This window comes from Hoplias malabaricus, chromosome Y, assembly GCF_029633855.1.
Source record: "Hoplias malabaricus isolate fHopMal1 chromosome Y, fHopMal1.hap1, whole genome shotgun sequence".
In the NCBI taxonomy this organism is placed as follows: Eukaryota; Metazoa; Chordata; class Actinopteri; order Characiformes; family Erythrinidae; genus Hoplias; species Hoplias malabaricus.
Window position 1 is genome coordinate 20119738 of NC_089820.1, and position 25540 is coordinate 20145277.

Here is a 25540-nt window from a genome sequence, read left to right on the forward strand (position 1 = left end):
TCTCACTCTTTATCACTCTCTCTTGCTGACTCTGTCACTCACTCTCTCGCCCTCTCTCTCACTCACCTTCTCTGACACTTGCTCTTTCACTCTTACTTTCTCTCTCTCTTTCTCTCTCTCTCTCTCTCTCTCTCTCTCTCTCACTCACTCACTGCTACTCTCTCTGTCTTACCTTCTCCCCCTCAGCCTACACACAAACTTTTTTATCTCTCTTTTCCATCTCAAATTCTCTAAATCACCTCTCTCGCACTATCTATCTATCTATCTATCTATCTATCTATCTATCTATCTATCTATCTATCTATCTAGCTATCATCTAATTTTATGTCCTTTCTCTCCCAACCTTTATTTTATTTTCTTCTCTCACTCTCTTCTCTCTCTCTCTCTCTCTCTCTCTCTCTCTCTCTCTCTCTCTCTCCCACTTTATCTCATCTGTTTTCTGTTCTGTGACATTTACTGTTTCTGTATAACTCTGCCACGTTATTCTCTCTCTCTCTCTCTCTCTCTCTCTCTCTCTCTCTCTCTCTCTCTCTCTCTCGCTCTCTGCACGTGCGCGTGGGGCGGGGCTTGGAGTTGCTTTTCTTTTTTTCTTTTTCTTTTTTTTTTCTATCAGTAGCACAGCGCCGCTGCTCGAGCGCGTGTGTATTAGTGAGCGTTGTGGCAGCGCGCACCGCTCCAGTCTCTCCTGGTCTCCGGCGCTCGTGCACGCGCACCGAGTCGTCGTCCGATTGTGCCTCGCAGAGTGAGAGTGTGTGTGTGTGTGCTTGTGTGTGTGTGTGCGTGCGACTCCCGCGCGGACTACTGGCTCGGGCTTCGCGCGCCACTGCGGTACCGCCACCAGCATCAGCGCGAGACGCGCCCGGAATTGCTGCGCTTCATCACCTTCATTTATTTACTCCTCTTTTCTCCTCCTACCCCTCTTCCTCCGCCCGGGGGGCAGCACCTGCGCGCGAGGAGCTACTCGACCGCGAGGAGTGAAGTTACCGCGGCTGTCCGCGATGAGGATGGGACCGCTGCTCGTCTCCGTCTCCGTTGTCCTCTGCGTGAGCGCGGCAGTCCCGCATACCGCCAAAGGTGAGTCAGGCGCGCGCCCTCGAGTCAGGGCTCGCGCACTTTTTTTCTCCCCCTCTCGCGCTGTATTGGCAGGAGTGAGGATAAAGACGGATGAGAGGGATCCTCAAAGTTCAGGGGATTAGACCAAACACACACACACACACATCTGTCCCGCCGCGCGTGACCCCAAACACTGAGGTCAGTCCAAACAGTCACTGCCTGAGCCGAGACTTAGACGACCCTCAAAGCTCCGTTACAACATTTCGGGGGTGGGGGTCGGGGAGGCGATGATCGTTTAAGCTGATGCTGAGTTTGATCAGCGTTTTGGTGCCCCGAGCGAGGCAGGTGGTCAGCGTTTAGCGCTCGGCTGTAGACTACGGGCTGTATTTCGGATGAGAAGGAGTAGCGATGTCTTTAGTTTGGTGATTATCTGGGAATTACTATTTTTATTTGTTTATTTATTATTATTATTATTATTATTATTATTATAGTTATATCTATACATTTTAAAATCAAATTGCGCAACATGCTCTTAAATAGTATAATAATTGTATAATTAAGTAATAAAATACTGTAATAAAAAACAAAACTTATTTCTAATCTGAACCCGGATGTGTACATCTTTAAACTCGTCATGACGAACTGAGTGAGGAATATGAATAATACTTGGTGCAGGTTCTGAAGGGTTTTATTGGAAAATGTTATGTGTCAATAACTGGGAGGTCATTAATATCAAAGCTGTATGTGCGTGTGTGTGTGTGCGTGTGTGTGTGTGTGTGTGTGTGTGTGTGTGTGTGTGTGTTGATGGGGACTGGTTCAGAAATGAGATCTTATGGAGTTATGGAAGTACAGTTGTGACAGCGGTGTCCCTGTGTCCCAGTTAGGGGTCCGAACATCACCTCACCCACACCCACTGACTAAGTTATGTCACTGAGGGTCTGTCACTTTGCTGGTTTTTGGGGTGAAGGGGTAGTTTAAGTGTGTGTGTGTGTGTGTGTGTGTGTGTGTGTGTTCAAGGTATTTTGCAGTGTGGTACACACATTTTCATCATCAACTTCTGGTGCTATAGATAACAGTAGTTTTTTTAATAAGTTGCTTATGTGTTTATTGATGTATTTATACAGTGTGCAAACATTTGGATCAAACCATGTGTTTTGTTGATTTTTCAAGTTGAACTCAGCAAACATTGCCAGAGAAAACTAAATAAGTAAAACCGTGATCATATTTCATATTTATAGCTCCCATTTTCATTGGTCTCCTGACAGACAACATTTGATCGGCTGATTTGATCAGCGCCATCAAACGTTTTTGCATGTTTTTGTTTCATCCCCTCGTTATTTTAAATTCAAGTTGTATATTATAAATTAATACGTTGTGCTCACTTGTTTGCAACTATTGTTTAAAGTTTATGTTTGTTTGCTTATTTACTTATTTAAACATGTTTATATTTAATTTAATTTCTCTGTAGTCATTAGTTAATTCATTCATTCATCTGTGGATACCTCCAGAGTCCTCAGAGTCTTTAGATGATGAACCACTGTTTTGTTTAAGGTCCTTGTATCTGAAGTCACTGCTCATTGGCTCTCAGTCTTTCTGTCCGTCATCATACAGCTCTTCAGTGTGCGAGCTGCTGGCTGATTGGCTCTGAAAGTAATAGGGATGAGCTGAAAGGCAAAGCCCTTCTTTTGATTAGAAAATCTTTCAGGCAGGAGCAGGGAACGGCTGGAATATGCTGTACTTCTTTCTGCCGGAGCCCTGTGGGAGAGCGTTGGCTGTGGTGTGATAGGGACATGAGCAAAACTATTGTCTCCGATTTTATTGCGACTGCAGCAACACCGACAAGCTGCTGTATGTTCCTTTTCATTCCATTTCATCTGCCTCTTTTTCATGCACATGATGATATACCTTTGCAGCTGTAGCAGTTCTGTGGTGCTTATCCCAGACCTTCTTAAAAGTGGCACCTTTAAGAGAAGGCTCTGGAGAAGAGATGTGGGAGGCAGATGAATGTGGGACAGACATTTATTCCCCACATTTGCAGTTTCCCTTGCACACCGACAAATACAGACCGGCAAAAGTAAAAAGAAAACATAAAAATCATTTCTCTGTATGTGAAGTTTTAATAATGGTGACTGCGTTTGCCCCCTTAGCTTCCTCACATCTCTGCAGCGAGCAGCCCACTTCCTCTTAACATAATGGATTCCCTGCACAAAAAGAACCAAAGAGAGTTCTTCAGTTAATCACAGTGCTTTCAGAGAGTCAGGCGATTTGACACACTTCAAGGGGTGAATTGGCACATCCGCCAAGTGGCACAGTCACTGCATACAGGTTCTATTCATGTATTTATTTTCATCCTGGTGAAGTGATATCAGCAATGGCTTCCCCTCAGTGTTAGTCCTATGGAACTGGATCATCTGTTTTGTCTTTTGGTCTGTGGAGGGGCGGGGGCGACATTCTCTGGAGTGATGAATCTCCATCAACTACATTTGGAGTGAGTTAAAGTGTGGATTGTGATCCAGAGTTAATCACCCCACATCAGGGCCTGATTGTTCTAATGCTCCAGAGGCTGAATGGCATAAAAAGGCAAAAAGGGAACAAATACCTTGTTATTATAATGCGCAATTATATTTAATTATGTAGGTTGAGTTCTGAGGGGTGGCACTATTATGTTACCACACAGCTCTGGGTCCTGATTTCGGTCCTCACTTTGGGTCACACTTTGGTGGGTACTTCCTCTGTCTGTGTGGGTTTATCCTGGGTGCTCGGGTTTTCGACCATGATGCAAAAACACATGGTGGATTGGCTGTGTGAAATTGTCAACAAGGGTGAATTTGTGAGTGACTGAGAGAGTGTGTGAAACCGTCCACAGGTTTATGTGTGAGTGACTGGGTGAGTGTGTGAAACTGTCCACAGGTGTGAGTGTGTGAGTGACTGGGTGAGTGTGTGAAACTGTCCACAGGTGTGAGTGTGTGAGTGACTGGGTGAGTGTGTGAAACACACATGTTTATGTGTGAGTGACTGGGTGAGTGTGTGAAACTGTCCACAGGTTTATGTGTGTGAGTGACTGGGTGAGTGTGTGATTTATCCACAGGTGTGAGTGTGTGAGTGACTGGGTGAGTGTGTGATTTATCCACAGGTGTGAGTGTGTGAGTGACTGGGTGAGTGTGTGAAACTGTCCACAGGTGTGAATATGTGAGTCACTGGGTGAGTGTGTGAAACTGTCCACAGGTGTGAGTGTGCGAGTGACTGGGTGAATGTGTGAAACTGTCCACAGGTGTGAGTGTGTGTGTGACTGGGTGAGTGTGTGAAACTGTCCACATGTGTGAGTGTGTGTGTGACTGGGTGAGTGTGTGAAACTGTCCACAGGTGTGAGCGTGTGGGTGACTGGGTGAGAGTGTGAAACTGTACACAGGTGTGAGTGACTGGGTGAGTGATTGAATTATCCACAGGTGTGAGTGACTGAGTGATTGTGTGAGTGTGTGAAACTGTCTACAGGTGTGAACAGGGTTTTCACAGGTGTGAGTGATTGAGTGATTGGGTGAATGTACGATGATGAGCTGGCGCTCTGTCCAGGGTAGACTATTGACCCACAGCGATTCTGCTCAGGATGAAACAGACACAGAAGATGAATGAATGAATATTCGTAGTTCATCAACAACATTTCTCTGCATTTTCCTTTTAGTGCTTTTGTGGCAACACCTGAATCTCCATTTTTGTATTTATTTCTTGAAGCAATTTTAAAATGTCAGATTCCCTTCACACTGTGTGTAATTTTCATGATTAATCAATCAATAGACATAGAAAAAAAAAGAATAATAAAAAGAATCCACTGACTTTCATGAAAAATTTGGATTTTTTCCCGTCTTTTGGAGGACACAGGTTTTTTTTTCCATCACAGATGAAATTGATATTTTAAGGTTTAATAGCCTCGGTGGCGTCTGTGATATTGCGGCTGACCTATGCTGAATATGAGCAATGAGGCTGAAGAAGTCAATCATCTTCCCCCTGTTTTGCCCTCAACACGACAGGGTTCAGTGCCTCTGGTCCTCATATTGATGCTCACAACCTCAGCCTGTATCGTTGAAGGCAATTCCTGACAAATAACCCATTGGCAGTGTCACATGCTACTGGCGCAAACAAATAGATCCTCCATAAACTTCCACCTGCAGGTAGGGCCCGCCGCATTTTTCTGTGCCATTATGCAATATATCAGCGGCTCGGTTTGGCGTCTGGGCGCCTGATTCAATGGCATTGTGTTTTGCTCGCCAGATGCTCCAGACAGAGCGTGAAATAACACTACATGATGACAAGAGACGCTTTGTTCAGAGAAATCTATTTGTGGGCGGTAATGGGGCCTGTTTGAGGTTAAGGCTTGCTGTATCTTTTCCAGTCTCAGTCATATAGATAGTGTCACTGGTGAAAAATGCTAGATCCACCTTGACTACGCTTACACAGCTGCTTTGTTGACTAAAAGGAACATACAGACTTGAATGTTTGTGCTTGCTTTTGTTCTTTTCTCAGAGGGTCAATAGGGTCAGAGGTGGGTGTTTAGTATCCAGTTTTAACGTCTGTTTCAGTCATCAATAAAGTCAATACAAGCCTCTTACTGATAAAGTGTATATATATTGAACTTAGCATATTGACCTTGCAGTTCAATATTGGTAACAGTATGAGCAAAAAAGCTGACCTTTGAAAGGAAGATAATGAAAGACTTATTCCAATGTACTAAGGACTACTTTTATTGCTCCAGTTAATAAAGTTGGTTCCAAAGGGGCATTTTCAAAATGGAAAATAACAACAATGGAGATATATCATTTTGTCCCAACAAGGATAATATATTTCTTTCTGGATCTGTGTTAAAGCCTTTAAAGAGTGCATTTCCAATATTGCTGGTTTTAATTTTAGAAGTAGGAGATATTGCCAGTAATATCATTTGTTTCTCATTCATAGCCTATCAAAAGAAATATAGAAATGAGTAGTTGTGGAATGTTGTCAGAAAAGCTTGGATTCTAGCTTTTAAACAATGACCACATTTGTGATCATAAAACAAAATATATTACATTTTATGTTTTATATGTCATTCAAAATAACAAGCTTTTTTCATCAACACTTTGTCAGTGTTTGCCATGGATACATACAGTGTGAAAATGCAGTATCAATGTAATATATCATGGAACAAATGATGTAAAATCATGTTACTGTGTAATTATGCTGTAATACACTCAGAAAAATCACTATTAGTGGGATCCTCAGTTGTAAGTCTTAGTACCTGTTAAAAAGGCGAAATACTTGTATGATATTTTGTTTTAATTTGAATAAACATCCTATCTTATTTATCTTATTTCAAATCAAGACTTCATTTTATTATTATTATTATTATTATTATTATTATTATTATTATTAAAATATATTTATTTTATTAAGAAAATGTAAATATATTCAATGTTATTTCTGGAGCGGAGAATGTAATTGACCCAACTGGACTTTAAGACCAATGCTGTACTATTGATAGGACATGAATAATCTACTTCTTGTGAAAAATGGTGGACTTTCTTTTCTGACAATGTATAACATTCATATAAAAGTAAAAATTTCACTAGGGTTAGTTTAGGGTTAAACACAATGTTAATAATGAAATAGCTCACAGTTTTATAGTAACTTTACAGGTTATTGGTTATGTTTTGGAGCATGTCTATTGGTTCATTCATTCATTCATTGTTGTGTTTAAACAATGTAGTAAATTACAAATGGACAAAAATGGAGATACAGTTTTTACTTGGACAGCAAATAATAATAAAGAAACATTTGGAAAAGAGTTCTGAGTAGCACCAAATATGGACAATGTCCAGTTTGGACATGTAGCACCATATCCAACACATTTCCCATCAAGCTATTTCAACATGCAAATGACAATATAAGCCTACAGAGGGTTGCATATAAAATCTCTTGTGTGTCTTTAAACCAGAACTCTCGAAGAACCGTCTTCTTTGAGAGCAGTAGCACTCTGGCATTGTGTGACCTCCTAGAGATGTGGGTGCTACATATAAGCACTAACCCTAGCACCTTTTCTTAGTTAGCGCCCCTGTAATAGACTGGTGTGGCGAGTGCAAGACCAATTTGTGATGGTTGGATGATCCTTGGCTCCTTAAGCGCTTATAGCAGAGGTCCTAATCCCAGCATGCTTTAACCTTGCTGCCAGCATCATATGGCCACTTCATTAGAGTGGAGGGTTCCTCTCATGTCCTTCCAGGTCTGCGGCGCGACATTTACGCTTTAATTGCAGGACTGAAATTGCGAGCGCTTCTGTGAGAACGAGAAAACGTTAAGCTCTGTGCAGGGTGGGAATCAGGGGAATGCTGTTAATACCCTCAGCACGCTTCATTAGCCTATATTTCTGCAAATGCGCAGCACAATCGAAGCCAGTTTTGAAATGTTAATGTGTATAGGGCTTTGATTCCAAGGAGGCCTTGAAGCTGAACATAAATGCACATCTCCAATCCTTTGTGATGTTCCATAGTGTGGGAAATGGCTCTGACTTAAAGGGGTATTCCATGTTTGCATAAAACAAAGAAAACATTTATGTGTTTTATTATAAGTATAGATTTATTTGATAGTCATGAGGACACTGTGTGAGATGCCTAATGCCTGTCCCTGTCAGTACCCTGAGTCATGGTACTTCACGATTCCAAAGATGTAACAAGTATTAGAGATCTACACTCTCAGAAATATGATACGGGATAGGTACATTATTGGTCACTAAAGGTACAAACACTGTAAATATACAGTGTTTGAAGGTCAACAACAATTTAAAATGTACAGTTTTATTCCCTAACTAAAGGTATGAATATGTATCCCTGAGAGTACCACCATAGTGACAGTTTTTCATACAGTGTAAGTATTTACTCTGGAGTTCCCCTGCTCCACAGCCCAGTGCTGGTGTGTTCTTCTATCCCATGTTTTACAAAGGTTGCATTGACCTTAGTGGAGCTGCTGTAGAGTATTGCATTTCATTGCATATGTTCTTTCACAATTATATTAATATGTGCACAGTTGAACACCTTATCCACGTGAGTTCATGTATTATAAAGAAACAAACCAGTTACATATAGCAGAGGTATTTCTTTTAAATTTAGTGAGGCCCAGTTGCTAAAATTTCTTCCCTTCAGAGGTCCATTGCTCAAGATTCATGCCTTGTCTTAGAATGGAGATTTACATTGCTGCCTTTGACTAATACCATACTTTTCGAACATGCAGAACCCACTGATTTAAAACCAGCTGTGGGAAGAATGAACAAAAAGTGCTCTGTCTATCTTCAAAAGATCTGTTTCTACATCAACTTTCCTGATTTTACAGGAAGCCATGCTGCCCTCGTTGTCATGTTGCTCTTGCTCTCTCTAGTCAGTTTTTGGTGAATTTGAAAACATGGGATTAAAAGAGCCATTGTGGTGTTGGGCTGCATCTTATGTAGATAACAGGCACTTCAGAAATTTCCCGCCTTCTTTTCTGAGTCTGTCCAATCCCAGAGTTGTACTTGTGTTTAGTGAGGGCACAAAGATGAGGTTAAACAGGGTGAAACAAACACAATGAGTGCAGAAGAATACTAATAGAATAGGGTGAAAACAAGGACAGTGAAAAAAGAAAATGAGTGAAAACAAAAACTTCTGCTCCTCTGTCCTCACTTCTGGGTTCTTGCGCTCAACTGAAATGTGGCTTATTGTCATTTAAAGGAACATGCGATTAAACCAGCTGTTTTGAGCAGTGCTGTTTAGATAGGTTGAGAACTCTGCAGTGGTGTGATATTTTGAGCAAAATGTCACAAACCTTTCATTATGACCCCTTTAGCCGTGTCTGTTGTCTATTGCCAGGACCATCCAGATTTAAATAGCACAATATCCAAACCAGTGTTTTCCATTTGGTGATGACTGCTATAATTTTCCTTGACTCCTTTGCTAGAAAGTTTTTCAGAGAAACCAGTGCTGTTACTGTTAATTAACGGTCCAGTTAGCATACGAGTGGGTGCACGATATTTGACTTGGCCACATGAAAGGCAGTGAAAGTCATGGGCCGGTCAGAAGAAGAGGTCAGTAATTATGGCTTTCCACCTCTCTGCTCGTCATTCTCACTGTTAATGGCTTCTTGCTTAATGAATGGACAAAGGTCAGTCATTCTGTGCCAGATCGCTTGCTCCACGGAACGGAGCGTTCTCATTGGCCGAGTGCCTATCGAAGCCCAGGCGCAAACTCCAAACGAGGATTAATCTTTCATAATGACCTCCTCCTGTGATTGAGTGTCATTGGCTTACACTCATTGTTCTCTCCTCTTTTTTTTCTTTTCCTGGGGTGCAGTTGTGGTCTTCACTGTCTGGACCATCTGGCTGCTTAATTGCATTAACATTAAGAGTAGGGTTCATTTTTAAAATGTTTTGGCAGCTTACATTTTGTGTCCTATGGTATACTTGACTGTGTCTTTTTAGAGGCTTTATATTATAGATGATTTAACAGTTTATAACACAAACAAAACAGCTGGAGTTGGAGGATTAGGGATGTTATTGGTGGGCAATATATTGTATTATTTATATGTACTGTGACCATTTTCTTCATAATGTGATATTTTATGTACATCATGGGTTTTTTACACCATACATACATATATATATATATATATATATATATATATATATATATATATATACTATAGCAATGCATATCATATTGCCAATTTGGAAGCATTGGTCTGCTTGCGCTGCCACAGATTCAGCCTCCCTGCACACAGAGGAACACAGAAACTTGAAAGACACTCCTTTGGTTAGACTGCTTGCCTAAGGGCGAGTTTCTTTTGCCAGGGGAGTCCCTTTCAAATTATGTCAGGATTCCTCGGGGTCCAGGGGGCTCTATCTATGGTACCACAAGTGGACCAGTGGTTTTGGAGATTATACAAGTTGTGTGTGCAGATTGTAACATAATGGGTTCATCTTAAAGTGGTAGAATCTAATAAATGCAGTTGGGGTCTCCAAAAAGAATAAAATAATCATAAATGATGCTCTGAATGTGTGTGTGTCTGTGTTGCCCTGTGAAGGACTGGCGTCCCCTCCAGGGTGTATTCCCGCCTTACGCCCGATGATTCCAGGTAGGCTCTGGACCCCCCGCGACCCTGAATTGGATAAGCGGTTACAGATAATGGATGGATGGATAAATGATGTTCTTCGGTGTTGTCAATATCTTTAAGCAACTTTAATATATTTTGAAGAATGCTGATGCTAAATTTGGCTAAATCGCCCACCTTGAGATCTATAAACTCATTGGCAAATGTCACTGAGAGATATAATAGTGAGTTTAATGAAATGAGGTGGAAAGAACCTGAGTGACCTTCTCTGAACCCTACTAGTTGGGAGATATTCAGACTTTGGACGTATGCAATAGTTCACTGTAGATACAACAATGTATATTCTTCCACAGAGCACTTTATGTAAACACTGAGCCTTGGCCTTGAGTCAGTGCCTTATTATCTGTGTTCTCTTCTCTGAAGTTGGATATTAGATCGACTTCACGTTTCCAAAGAAAGTAAAAAAGTAAATTGTATGTAGTGTATTATCATTGATGTATATAAATCTTAAAACTGATTCATTCTCTTTACCATTTGAAATGACCACCTGACCTTTCTGTTTTTGGAGTATGATGAAAAATCCAGCAGGAATGGTTCAAATTATTTACTTTGGCCCAAAATTCCTGTGACTGTAGACTTGTATAGTGATGTATTCTTTGACAATTAATTGGGGCTCGTGCAATTGTACCAAATGTATTTGTGGATTTTCAAATATATGTCTAGCCCTAACCTGAAAACTAGTCTAAAAACAAGCTATTTGTGTTGGTTTAGTGCTCTTACAAACAGAATAGAGCAGTATTGCTTACCTTTTAGAGACTTTATCATTTAACAGAGACTTTGTGTGAGAAACAGTGCCAACAGTGGATTGGAGTTTGCTGAGCCAATGTAAATTAACTAAGAATTAATCAACACGTATGTACATATGTTAGAAATATCTGGGCTGCCCTTTATAGAAACATAGAGTACCAGTCAAAAGTTTGGACACATTGTACCAGCTCCTACCTCTGCACAACCCAAGTTATGGTCTCAAACACATTAAGAAGTCGAGCAGTTCTATAAATTAACTCTTGACGAGGCCACAGCTGTTCACTGAAAACCATTTTAGGCGACGCTCTCATGAAGCTGATTGAAAGAACGCCAAGGGTGTACAAAGCTGCCATCAAAGCAAAAGGGATCTGCTTTGAAGAATCTACAGTATAAAAGATTCTGGTTTGTTTAACACTTTTTTGTTTACTATATAGTTCCATATGTGTTCCTTCATAGCTTTAATGTATTCCATATTGATTTACAACATAGAAAATAGAAAAAGCATGATATAATTTAATTTAATATCAATTATCAATCATATCTTGGCTCCGGTTTCCTCCCACAGTCCAAAAACACACATTGGTAGGTGGATTGGCGACTCAAAAGTGTCCGTAGATGTGAGTGTATGAGTGAGCGTATGTGTCTGTGTTGCCCTGTGAAGGACTGGCGCCCCCTCCAGGGTCTAGACCCACCGCGACCCTGAACTGGATAAGCGCTTACAAATAATGAATGAATGAATGAATCATATCTTGGGGAAAAAATAAAAATAATTTTCTTTGAAATGTACAGGATTTAAATCTTCAAAGACACATTGATGTCTGTTATTAAAGCAGGAGAAACCTGAATCAGGAGATATCTTCAGACACTTCCATATGTTAATATTCAATTTGGCCCTGTGAAGGACTGGCGTCCCCTCCAGGGTGTATTCCTGCCTTCCGCCCAGTGACTCCAGGTAGGCTCTGGACTCCCCGCGACCCTAAATTGGATAAGCGATTACGGATAATGGATGGAATGGATGGATGGAATATTCAATTTGACTTCTCATTGTAATATTACATCAGTATTGCTGTAAAAACAGTTGTTGCTCATACATTACCATTAAGAATATATTTATTTTTTCTGCTGTTAAACCACCATGTCAGTGTTGGTATTGCATTCACAATACATTTTTTAATGTTTTCTTTCCGTGGTGGTTTTGTATCTTCTTAAAACAAAAGTAAAATTAATGTTAATTAGCTAAGTACAAAGGGTAGGCACAATAAGTTAATGCTTCAGCCTGTACCTTTTAGGTTTTTAATTGTTTTGTTTTGACTTTCATGTCTATTAATTTAATATTTGTTACCATTATTGTTGTCTTCCTTTTAGGTAATTATTATTACTATTATTATTATTATTATTATTATTATTTATGTACTGTATTCATTAAAACCAAAATAAACTAACTAGCTAACAATGTAAAATAGGTATAGACAACATGTATGATATTAATACGTATTATAGTCATAATAAAGTAGTTTACGGGCAAATCTAACACCATCTGATTAAAATGATGACATCCATGCATTTCACACCCATTCTCTTGTCACTCCTTGTGCATGCAGTGTATTGTGCTCTTCTGCTTTATTCTGCTTCACTATTCATGTCTTTCATGTGCTTTAGCCATGTGAGGCTCTGCATCTATTACTCCAGTCAGTCAGAGGACTCTTTGGCATGATTGAAAGGGGGTTTACAATAAGCCTTGCTCATTTTCCTCAGATTTAAAAAAAAAAAAAATTAGCAATTTTTGCTTGAGGCCAAGTTCCACTTGGTGATGCAAAGCTCAGTAATGCAGAACACTTTGTAGCAAGGAAGGCTGAGATAAGCCATGAGACGAAGCTTCATAATGCTTGATATTTTCTTCCTAGTAAAGTCATCAGTAAAGTTATGCAGACTCTGGTTTTGTAAAAGGATGGACAGTTCTGTGTTGTTTTGGAATACAAGACTAGAGGTGGATTCCAGTTTCTGAACCAACAGCAAAGTGATATTGTAACACAAAATGTTATTGAAGCCATTGGATAATCAAAAGCTGCCAGAATATTTTCAGTACACCTTTCAGTACACCAGACATTTTTGAACATGAAGAATGGGTAACGGGCGGCACGGTGGCGCAGCAGCTAGTGTCGCAGTCACACAGCTCCAGGGGCCTGGAGGTTGTGGGTTCGACCCTAAATTGGATAAGCGGTTACAGATAATGGATGGATGGAAGAATGGGTAACCATTCTTCTATAAGAATTCCTTCTCTTCTCAAAGGGGATATATTCAACCTCTTTTCCACAAGTGATCACTGTTCTGGGGTTTTAATGAAATGTCTGTGTCATGCTTCACTCAAAATACAACAAGGACCAAACACCACAGTACTGTTCTTTCCTGTTCTGCTTCCTGCTCTTCTAAAAGAGAATGAGCCACAGCTCAGTTCAGCACGAGAGCCCAGGAGTGAGGAGCCAGGAGTCTTTGTTTTTCAGTCATTTTCACTCAGTTATCTTTCTTCTTGGTTTTCGTTTTTCACCATATTTACACAGTGATCATTTCTTCCCACTCATGTTTGTATGTGCTCTCACATGAACAGATGTCCAGCGCTGTGATTGGAGAGACTAAGTTAAGGAGGGGAAAAATTCAGTGTTGCACTTAATAATCAGATGAACTCATTTTCCTGAATTAATATGCACATGCTCTGAAATTTTTACATACAGCACTATGATCTGACAAATTACAGTAGAGTGCTGTCATCTATAGATGTTCAATTGGGTTGAGATTGAGTGACATGAAGGGCAAATATACGTCTTTTACATATCATTTCCCAGTCAAATCAAATGGCTCCTGTTGCCTTGTGGATGGTTGAATTACCTTCTAAGACAACACGTTATCATGTCCTTGAAAGTTGAATATACACTTTTGACTAAATGTATTTCCTGATGCGCTTTCCAAACTTTATATGCAGTTTCTGTTGTTATTGGAACCCAAGCCAACTGAGCAGTTTTATGATTTTATATCACCCACAGTAATAATAATAATAATAATAATAATAATAATAATAATAATGATATATCATTAAATGCTGTTTTAAAAAAAAAAGCTGGCAAAGTAGTAAATCCAGAAAGTCCCTAAAGAATCAGACCACTGCTAGACCATTTGGGAAGAGAGTTTTTAAACGTCTTTGTGCAATTGAAGCAGTAAATGCTTTGTAAGTGGATTTGTGGTCTCTTAAGTCTGCATGAGTCATGCCAAAGTTGGATATAATTCATTCATGTCACATGCAGTTCATGGTTAAAGCCTGTTGCTGGTTTCATTTGTTCAGTCGTCACCATATTTTGGTTAAAACAGTCTTTACTCTTTGATTGAATGTTTAATCACATTGAATATGACCACATTTTAATGTAATGCAACCTTCATATCAAGTCCTGTGGATCTGGCTTTTTTAAAATGCTGCAAATTCATGAATAACATAGGAGCAGGAAGGAAAATAAGTTCTCCATTTATTAGTGATAATTGATTTATCATTTTTGCTTTTAAGCACTTAGACTAAAAGCCACACACTTTATACAAGAATTCCACAAAAACAACTGGTCATAACCAAACAAAGATAAAACAAGACGAATTAAAAATACTGAAAACAGTGGCTGTATTGTACTAAGACAGTCTGATTCTTTGTTCTGCCACAAACAAGCACTGTTTTGCTGCTTTTTTGTTCGGTATGCAGCCATCACAAAAGAGCTCTGATTGATCTGCCTGATTATAATGCATCTGCCCATGCAGGAAATAAAACTGGCTCAGATTGAAAAAAAATAAAAAATTGCCGCATCAAAGTCAGTCCATTTCAGAGACCATGTGAAACATGGTTATGTTTGTGTTTGATTCATTTGATTTTCTTTCACATTTTGGAATTCAAAATCAGACTCAAGTCAAATGTTATTCTAAAGAATGAATATTTTTTTTCACAAATTTTGCGACAAAATCTTCAAAAAATGTTGCACTGTGACAGCACTGATTTTTTTTATTACATTTTTATTTCTTTATGATTTTATTATGGTTTATTTTTTAATCACTAAGCCAGCTCCCATCCACTGGTGGCACTGTTTCACTAAGTTAATTCAAACCCTTTCAGATATACATGAAGAAAAATTCCAGAAGCAGTGCTGTAAACTGTGGTGGGGAAAGTTTAGGGTTAAGGACTTAATAGCATCTGCCAAAAATGTCAAATGTCAAGTGTAAATATAAAATCATCAGGTATTTTTGATGTACATTGATAATAATGATCATTCAGCAGTTAAGATCCTATTTGGATAAAATGTCTGTGAAAAACATGCAATTTTACTGCACTGTCTAAACAAGTCTATTCAGAATGTTGAGAACGAGCCTCTGTTTACTTGTAAGCCCAATGTGCTCTGCAGTGAGTCATGAGGGGCAGAATCATTGGCTTTTAGTCACTTTCGCTTTGTTCTGCTTATTCACCGTCATTGATTTTGCTGTATTTACACAGAACACTTCGTTCTCAATGTTCATTTGTATACATTTTTGGAGGTCAATTTCCGTCATATATTATTCACAGGTTTTTAATGGTTTTAAATGTTTCTATTCCATTGTCTTTACTCTCTCACATAAATGTGAGTTCAGCTTTGTGATTCATGACTTGAAGTTTCAACTTTGAAATATGTTGGATAACTGTTAAATTTTTCAATTCAGAAAGTCCTCTGGGGAAATGAAATGGGAGATCTATTATCAGAGCTTTCAGTGTAATCAATGTTTAAAAAAACATAAAACAAAAAAAACGCTGAAACCACTTGTCTGAACTGTTCTATAGACACTGCTACAAAGACCTTGTGGGGCACCTTTAATTTGGCAGGTAGCAGCAGTCTGTTCCCCATCCTCTCTGCTGACTTCAGTGGTTTCTTGTGGTTTAGAGATTAATTAGAGATGAATATGTAATTTGTGAGATGAAGACCCATGGTCAGCTTGAAATCCTTCTGAAATGGTTCTACCAGTAAACATCAACACAGGAAAACATGGTTTACACAGATAGAATACACAAGGCATATGAGCTTTGGGATAAATTGTTTGTTAATGTAAATCAGTTCTCCGTCCAATCCCATAATTTGTTTACTGTGTCCTGTGAGTATCCTGGCCAGCCTCAGTGTCCAGATTCTGTGGATGTTTGGCTGAGTTATGACACAAACGCTTCCAATGTTTAACCATGTCACATCAAGAATGTGCTCCATGGCCAAGTGTTTGTGGAGTCTTTCTCATCTCCCACGTCTGTGGAAATGAAGGCTATCAGGAAGGAGACAGTCTCTCTTTTAGGTGCAATTACATCCTCTCCTCTGGCAAGATTTGATGCTATATGTAAGAACATTTTTGTGAGGAGATGATAGCATTCAGCAACAAGTAAGGCCTATCACTATAATTAAATTATCGAATTGTCACACAATATATGAAAAATTCCTAATTTTTGCAGACCTCAGTATTGCCCATTGTCTTTGCTAGTGTGTTTGTTTATATAAGAATGAATGTCACTAATATTCTAGCCAATTGCTCTGTTCTGTTCTACTTTCCTCTGGTCTCTCTTTCCTGGGGTCATTATCGTTATTTGTTTGAAAACAGTGGCTTTGTTTTATATCCATGTTTATAAACAAGGATATTGTTTATATCCTTAAGTTTTATTCAATGAGGATATTTAAATTGTTTTTTCTATTCTCTTTCCAGTGTCTGAATATTCTTAATAATATTTTTGTTAACAGTTCATTGCTCTTTACATAATTGCATTATTATGCTGTTATATTATCATTATATAAGTGTCATAAAATGAGTAAATAAACAAAGAGTTGGATATACAGTTCTGGATCATGAACTGTAATCTGACACATCTCTAAGTATAGGTTGTTTGCAGATTATGGCACATCATGAACCACAGAAGGAGGGGGGGAAGTGATTCTATACACAGAGGGCTCTATCACGTCCTCTCATGAATCCTGTGGTTTACAGGATTACAGTCGCTCAAAATAATTTCACCGGATACATCATGGGTTTGTATTGAGTACGAAAAGTTGTTTATGAGGGAGCAAATGCAGGAACTTGACTGGAAACTGAGCAAAAGTAGCTTGCGAGCTCCCGCCTGCGGTCAGGACAAGTCTGAGTCAGCTTCCTGTTCAGAATCTTCTTGTTTGAATTTAGTAAGATTTTAAACAAGATTTAAAACAACTAAAATCTAAAAGAATCTCCAGCACACAGCCACAGCACCAACAGAACAGTATAAAACACTACTCACTTTTCACAAGCACTGTTTAACCCAAGTTGTATGTCTCACTTCTGTGAGCGTTCATTAGTGTTCTTGATCTAAACGATGTTAACCTTGCACTTCATTTATAAATCGCTATCTATAACATAAATCAATTCTGTTGTACAGTTCTTGTACAGCATTTTGTGTGAAAACAACCTATTTGATAGCAGTTCCACTGCTCCACACCCTAAGGCTGGGGGCTTTATACTCATCTACCCCAAGCTTTGCTGTGGGCCTGATGTCTTTAATGTTGTGTGGCTGCTTCAGCAAGTAACAAATGTATCATGATAGTAGACATTTTCAAGTCTAGATGTATTCCTATTGTTTCAAGGTCACTTTTGATCAGGAAAAAACAATGCATTTGTTTCTCCTGATCAAAGGAGGAGGCTCTGGACGACTTCAGGCCCCTGAGTTTTCTGCTGCTTATTGGAATTCAGGCGGTTTCCGCATGTTTGTTGATGCTGGGGAAGTTCTGGAGGGCAAAGCTGACTCCAGAGAAGCTGACTCCAGAGAAGCTGACTCCAGAGAAGTTTGGGCTCTCTGGGGCAGGACCGGACTCTGCAGTTATTGATACTTATGGCCTCGCATGAGCTCCAGCAGCCCTCAGGTGTTTTTGGATATGGTTGCTGAAGAGATGGAGCAAACATAACCTCTGACACTGCTGTGGAAGCAAACGTAGGGCTCAGATCTTTCAGTATTCCTCATCTGGACCTCGATGTCTCGCTGTTCCTTACCTGAATACAGATGCTTTGGTTAAATCATGTATTAGAATAGTGCTAAAATACTGACCACTGATGGAAAAGTGGGTGGATTCCAGCATTACAGTTTAGATGGTATCAGTAAGTATGGGAACGGACACGTTTTCAGACATTCTACAGTAGAGTGTGTACATTGCACTGTTGGTTTTTGTGTGTATTCAGGACAGAATTAGTAAGACTAGAGAAAGTAAAACCTAATCTACACTTTGGGACCTTAACAATGATATTGTATACTGTCTTTTACAAAAGGTGCTTGATTTTTGGTGAAATTCAATGATTTATATAATTCTACATTTTTTTTACTCAGGTGAATGCAGAGTTCCATTACTTTACAGCCCAGTACTTGGGGGTTTATATCCCTCTAGTCCACCAAGCTTAGCCACCTTATGCTCATGTTTTCCTTCCTCATTTCATGTCACTTCAGCTAACAAAATGCCACCTAAGGACATTCTTTAATGTTGCAAAGACATAATTTTTAAGGTCCCTGAAAATCTTTTCATGTCATAACCAGCACAGGATTCCAGGGGAAGGTTAGAGAAGCAGGCTTGATACAAAATGTTACCAGCGGGGGGAACAAAATGATAGAGGAGGGATGAAATATCACTTCTTTCTCCTTCCTCAACACCCATGGCTGAAACGCCCTTGAGGAAGACAAGTAACCCCCTACCCTGCACGTTTCACATGTTCATTGCTTTATGTCCCTTGAGTGCCATTTCTAGTCCAGAAGTCCACTTAAGTTCTTGCATGAATAACTGTGGGCTAAAATAAAATATGAATGTTAAGGGGATGTCATTAAACTGCAATGTACATGCAGCAAGCACTTCAGATTCCCACAACTAAATAAATATAAATAATTTTGTATTAGAAATATATAATGCAGTATTAAGGCCTAGATTCAGTCATTTCATTACTTGTGTAGTGCACTACATATGGAGTATGGAGTTAGTTTGGATTAAAGCCTCTGTGTGTCCCTCATGCGGCATAGTGATTTGAAGGCTCTTTTTAAAGGTACTATGGCCCCCTACTGGACTGGCATGATAATAGGAAAGGAAAATCTTTGTTTTTAAAAATATACGTATTCGTGTGGATGGGGCCTAAGGGTGTACACACACTTGACACAACAGAGTCGAACTGTGCTGCAATATGGGCATGGGCACGGTTTCCACTCACACTTACTTGAATCATGACAAGGTCCAAATGAACTGTCCCTGGGCACAGCACGGAGCACTCACAATGAAAGAAGTACTGGGCTTTGGGGGTCAAACCTGCCCAGGCAAGATATGTTGCCTAGTGTGGATACACCCTAATATGATGAATCAATTAAGTGTACAATGGGGCGGCATGTTGGCGCAGCAGGTAGAGTCGCAGTCAGACAGCTTTGTGGGATCATGTTCCACTCCAGGTGACTGTCTTTGAGGAGTGTGGTGTGGTCTCCCTGTGTCCACGTGGGTTTCCTCTGGGTGCTCCGGTTTCCTCCCACGGTCCAAAAACACATGTTGGTTGGTGGATTGGCGACTCAAAAGTGTCCGTAGGTGTGAGTGTGTGAGTGAATGTGTGTGTGTGTGTGTGTGTGCGTGTGTGTGTGTGTGTGTGTGTGTGCTGCCCTTTGAATGACAGGAACCCCCTCGAGTGTGTATTCCTGTCTTTCGCCCAATGATTGGCTCTGGACCCATCGCAACCCTGAACTGAATAAGCAGTTACAGATAATGAATGAGTTAAGTGTACAACAAATGTGGTTAATGCATGTAGATATGAACCTAGTTATATATGTTTGTATTATATATATATATATATATATATATATATATATATATATATATATATATATATATATATATATATATATATATATATATATATATATATATATATATATATATATATGTGTGTGTGTGTGTGTGTGTGTGTGTGAAGCTGAAATGTCTGACTCCTGGCACAGTGCTGGGTGGATTTGTGTGGCCATTCCCCGTTGGCTCGTGCACCCAGCAGGATGTTGTTAGGCTTGTTAAGTGCATTAGACACAGACAATATCCCAGCATTCAACTCTCCCTGCCTCAGCACATTCTCAGCATCGTCAAGTATCGCCCCGCTTCACAGGGCCAACCACGCTCTGTTAACTCTCAGTTAGTCTGAGTGGGGTTAGTCTATGTGAAAGTGTAAGGGGGGAGTCAGTTCTCAATTTTCCCATGGGATTCATGGCCGATTGCCCAAGGGCTTGAGCCGCTTGGGGGTTCCTGTGTGCAACTATCACAAAATGTACAGCTGCATTCATTTGTTAACTTTACTGGTGGCATAGTGATTAGTAATGAGCTAATTATGGGCAATCAGTGTCTGATGATCACTAATCTCTGTGTGAATATTTAACTTTACATTCATTCTTCTTCCAATCACTGCTAAGCAGTTGCTTGACCCTTTGCTATTACCTCGGTCCAGTTTAGTGTGATTCTCCGATGAGTGATTATTGTCCCTAATTGTTGAAGGGGATACATTATAAACAAATCACTTATTCACTACCCCAGTAATGTGTGGCTATCTGTAGCTCCTACTGACCCGCAAACTGTGAATTAAGGCCTCACAGTCATTTAGTGAAAAATGATAAATGGTGAAAAATGAAGAAGGATGAGAACAGAACAAAAATGGTTAAAACCCCATCTCAATTCTGTGAGCTGTGTGTGGCTCATTCTTAAAGTAATAGGTGCTGAAACCATTAATTCAGAACAGGGGTGTTTAGACAATGGGATGATGCTGCTGTGGTGAGTGATCCTTCTGTTATTTTGACCATGTCACGGATGTTTCATTAAGACCCCAGGAAAACGTGTTAGCTTGTGGAGAAGTGGTAGACCATGTCCTAAAATTTTTGCTTGAGGGAGCTTTTAAAGTGAGAGTCCAACAACATAGAGGACACCCAATTCAAACAATATGTCTGCTGCTTTCACTTTAAAGGGGAATCATTAAAGGGATGCTTGTCATGAGTGAAATTACACATTAAATGAATAATGCCTTGTTAACCCATACATTTTAGAGAGAGCTGACCATCAGTCTATGCTGTCCATACATTCAAAGAAAATGTATGAGCTTGGATGCATGGATAGTGTAAATAGATTTTGGCCACTGAGGATAGAGTTGGGCTTGGGTCCGGAATAGCAGAGCATTTTCACCTACAGCACCACAGAAGTGGATGGAAATGGCCCACAGAGGTATACAGACTGGAAATGTGTGTGAGTGTATGTGTGTGTGTGTGTTAGTTTGTTGCTCTGCGTGATAGGTGAGCAGGGTGTGGGTGTGCTCATTACAGGCCGCTGTGTGTGCCAAACTCAAAAAGCTTTGAGAGCTAACCCAGAAATGTCATCAGATGAATAAGGAGTTTCTTCATGAGCTGGAGGAGTTCTCTCTTGTGTGTGTGTGTGTGTGTGTGTGTGTGTGTGTGAGAGAGAGAGAGAGAGAGAGAGAGAGAGAGAGAGAGAGAGAGAGAGAGAGAGAGAGAGAGAGAGAGAGAGAGAGAGAGATACTTCCACCGCAGCCTCCAGAGCCCTGGTGACATTCTCCACCCACCCACACACTCCTACCTATGGGAATGCCTGTTTACTGACAGCTTCTCATCTGATTGGGGCTCCACCGAGCCTCTGCTGACATCACCACTCATCCCTGCTGCACTTTTATCAGCCACACTGAGAAATGCCCTTCCACATTTGGGGTGATAATGAGCAGAATGTAAGCAGAGTTGGGCTATGGAAGGACTGAACTGTGGTCATTGATTGGGGTGACACTAAGAGACAAGGTTTAAAACTGTATACACATTTCGACACAGACAGAAAGGCTCATGTTATACATGACTGGAAGCTACTTGTGTTAAAAAAGAAGTTTGGTTGGTTATGGATGGAATGTACAGTACTGTGCAAAAATTTTAAGCAGCAAAGATTATGAGATTTAAAAAGCTATTTATCTGAGCAGTAAGTGTTTATTTGCTAAAATACAAAGAAACATATAGCACCCAACATTAGAATAAAACCAAATCACATTATTCTAGTGAGTGTGATGCTCTGTGTGTGAATGTGTTGGTTTAACTTTTTCCAAATCTCTCCACGTGGCAGTCCACATTATTTGAGGTTATCACCCAATACCTTTTTAGCAGTTAATAAATAATGATCTTAAATAATGTGTGCTGTGGATTTAACAAATTCATGCAATCAAGGAGAATCTGAACAAAGCATTGGTCTTCAGACTCACTCACACCTACTACTTTATTTACTTCACAACAACCTCATCACCAAGAGGGAAGGGGATGGTGTCCTAGATTATTAATAGCTAGCCTCACTAAACCTTATTTTCTGTTTGGTTGACTGATGGTTAGCACTATACTATGGAAAAACAGAAATGTTCATTATGCAATGGAAATAAACTGAAAATCATTACTATTTTGCCTGGATATATTTTGATCTGCTTATTTTTGAGTCTATATTTAATAATTTAGCATCCATCATCTTTAGGGTGATGAAATAAAGGACAGCTCATTGCTCAGTGAGCTGACTGATCCTGGCTTCTGGTCAGGTTTTTAAATATTTTATGGTCTTAGTTTCAGTTAAGTTTATTTACTTTTACTATTTATTTTATAGTAGTTTCATGATGTCTATATTTTATTACTGATACTTTTGATATTTATGTCATTTTATTGGAGTTTCAAATAATACTATAATATATATATATAATAATATTTTAAATTAAAATTTAATTTGTTTATAATCTGGGCAGCACTGTTACGCAGCAGGTAGTGGTGATGTCACACAACTCTAGGGTCTTGGAGTTGTGGGTTCGAGTCCCACTCTGGTCTGTAAGGATTTTGTTATTCCAGGTGCTCCAGTTTCTTCCCCCGGTCCTAACACACACACTGGTAGGTGGACTGGCTACTGTAAAGTGTTCGTAGGTGTGAATGTGTGTTGCCCTGCGAAGGACTAATGCCCCCTTCAGGGTGTGTTCCTGCTTGTGCCCAGTGATTCCACCGGACCCTGAATTGGATTAGTGGCTACAGACATTGAATGAATGAATGAATGTTTATCATCTTTTATTATTCTCTTATTTTACTTTTCATTTTTGCCATTTTATAGTAATTTTTTGCTTTCTTGAGCACTTGTAAAGAACCTTGAATTTTCTATTTGATTTGACTGAGAAGTGCTAAATATTAAGTTTGACTGATTGATATATGATACAGCCAGATAGTTTCCTAAGGTCCATATTTTATTAAGACAATCCCTGTTGCTTGCTTTCCAGGAATTTACTGGACATTATGACCTTAATTCTTGTTTAACCCTGCACTCTTGTGAGCATGCCAGCTGATAACATTTTGTCTGGACACCTATTACAGTCTCGTCTTTAAGATATTAGACAGTGACTTGCTTAAGGATGTTCTGGCTATTGTTGTTCAACACATTGGGTTTGAATAGAAACAATGAGTGTGTGTATGACTATGAAAATGTCTGTGATGAAACAATGACTACGACGTGCCAAATGTCAGATTGAATCTGGGAGTTGTTACATTCACGTTGGGTGAACAATATGACTCACAGCTTTGTGGCTCCATCACTTGGAACCACAAACCCTTGCATTAAAAAAAAATATTTGATAAAATTTTAATAAATAAATATTTACGACTTAAATCCACTTGCAAATCCACTTCACTTGGGTCTGTGCCCAGTTTTGCCTTTGAGAAGAGGAATATATGCTCTGTGAGGTTCAGGTTAGGTGACGGCCTTGGCCAGTGAAGACCAGTCAACATTTTTTGGCTATGAATAACTCTGTAGTTGCTGGAGTAGGATTCAAATCATTGTGATGGGGTGAGGTGAAGTCATATGGAGTGGATGTAGTGATGTTCAGTTGCTTCTGTACACTCCAGGTTCCAATTGATAGATACATTATTGACACAGTTTTACCACTGGATATCAGTGGTTCACAGCTTTCCTTATAGCCTCTATAGCTATAGTAATAGACTTCATTGCAAAAATGTATACATTACTTCTAGATTCGATGCCGTTAATATAAAATCCTTATGTTGCAAATGATTCAAGACCTGCTATTAGCTCTTTTTATGCAAAGATACATAACTGGAAAAAACCCAACCATATAGCCAAATGTCTAATAAGAAATATGTGGTTAAAATGGGGCAGTAGTTTATATGATGCACTGTATATAGATGTAAAAACTGTTCAGGCAATAGATATTGTAGCTCTTAAATAGGGTCACTCAATCACATACGGGTTGAGTCATCATATTAATTTTTCTGAAAGCACTGCAGCATTATTCTCACCCTGTTTAAACAGTCCTATATAGAAGGACGGGTTTCAGTTCCTGTTATTTTAAATGGAAATGAGCCACACACAGCTCACCAAAGCCCCAAGTAAGCAGCAGCAGAGTCGTTTTTGCTTAGTTCTAATTCTCCACTGTTTTCCCAAATTTTTCCTCAGTTATCACACATCTCTGCTCCCATCATGCCTGGTTTACACAATTGAAACCCACCTTGGCACCCCCTATAAACTCCCATGAACAGCACTGGCTTTGGAGATACTCAGATGAGGCAGCCACAGTGTTCTAATAATTCTAACTATTCTGTAATAAGAGGAGCAACATGTTATTTTCTTTTCTGACAGCTCAGAAAGACGAAGTGGCTTGTCTTCTTTCACAGTTTGTGAGTTGGTAGTCACTTCAGATCCTCAGATGAATGTGCAAATGTACAGAAAACGTGATTATTTGATAATATGTTCAATTAAACTTATGGGGAACAAGTGTTCTGAAAGAGGTCGAGTCAGGGAGGCCGTGAGACTGAGACAAGTTCAGCCTCGAGAGACTTGCATTGCAATTTGTTACGAATGGTCCAGATGTTAAACATTACAGCAGAGCATTCAGCTCAAGGAGAAAAAAAACAGCTCTAAAGGAAAGTGGCATCAGAGGCTGAGTTAAATAAGGAAGTAGTTAGGGCACTTTTGTCTTCCGAGTGGTTACCTCCTCTTGCACCATTTTATGACAATTAAGGGAATTCTGGGTACTGAGAGAAACTGTATGGGACAGTGCTTTGTTAATCAGCATAGTCTGAAGCTTGAATGGATTTATAAAGTCCATTAGGTTCCTTCACAAGTAATATGTTTTTGGGAAACTGTCAGCTAAATTATTATAATTGTTATGACTATATAATCTCTTAATATAGAGGGTTTGACTAGACCATGACTTCTACATAGAACAATTTGCATGGTGTACTTCAGTTTGGTGGGGAATGTGTTGTGTTTGGTTTTGTGCAGCACCTTTAAAAAATAAACAACAACAAAAAAAAATGTTCTATACTTAAAGAACATATTTTCTTTTTTTTTTTACCTGGTGGGCATCAAATCATAAGTTTTTGGTGCTTCATAGAACCATACACAAAATATATTTTTTTCTTTTTATTTCACTGTGCAAATTGTTTGGTATAGACTCTGTAGGTAAAGGACTCTGTTGGTAAAGTACTCTGTAGGTACATTATTTTCACTAA

At 39.4% G+C, this 25540-nt stretch overlaps 1 protein-coding gene across 7 annotated transcripts in view; it reads left to right on the forward strand.

Annotated features, from left to right (window-relative positions):
• The first annotated feature begins 675 nt into the window (after positions 1–675).
• The window catches only part of LOC136678192 (EGF-like repeat and discoidin I-like domain-containing protein 3), a 251499-nt gene continuing 226634 nt past the window's right edge, over positions 676–25540 (forward strand). For 3 of the 7 annotated variants that reach the window (XM_066656135.1, XM_066656136.1, XM_066656137.1), the window contains exon 1: positions 677–1074. In XM_066656135.1, the coding sequence (XP_066512232.1) occupies positions 999–1074 (76 nt within the window). In that variant the 5' untranslated portion in view covers positions 677–998. Of the gene's footprint in view, positions 1075–25540 lie in introns of all 7 variants that reach the window. The other 4 variants (XM_066656133.1, XM_066656134.1, XM_066656138.1 and 1 more) reach the window with 2 other exon arrangements.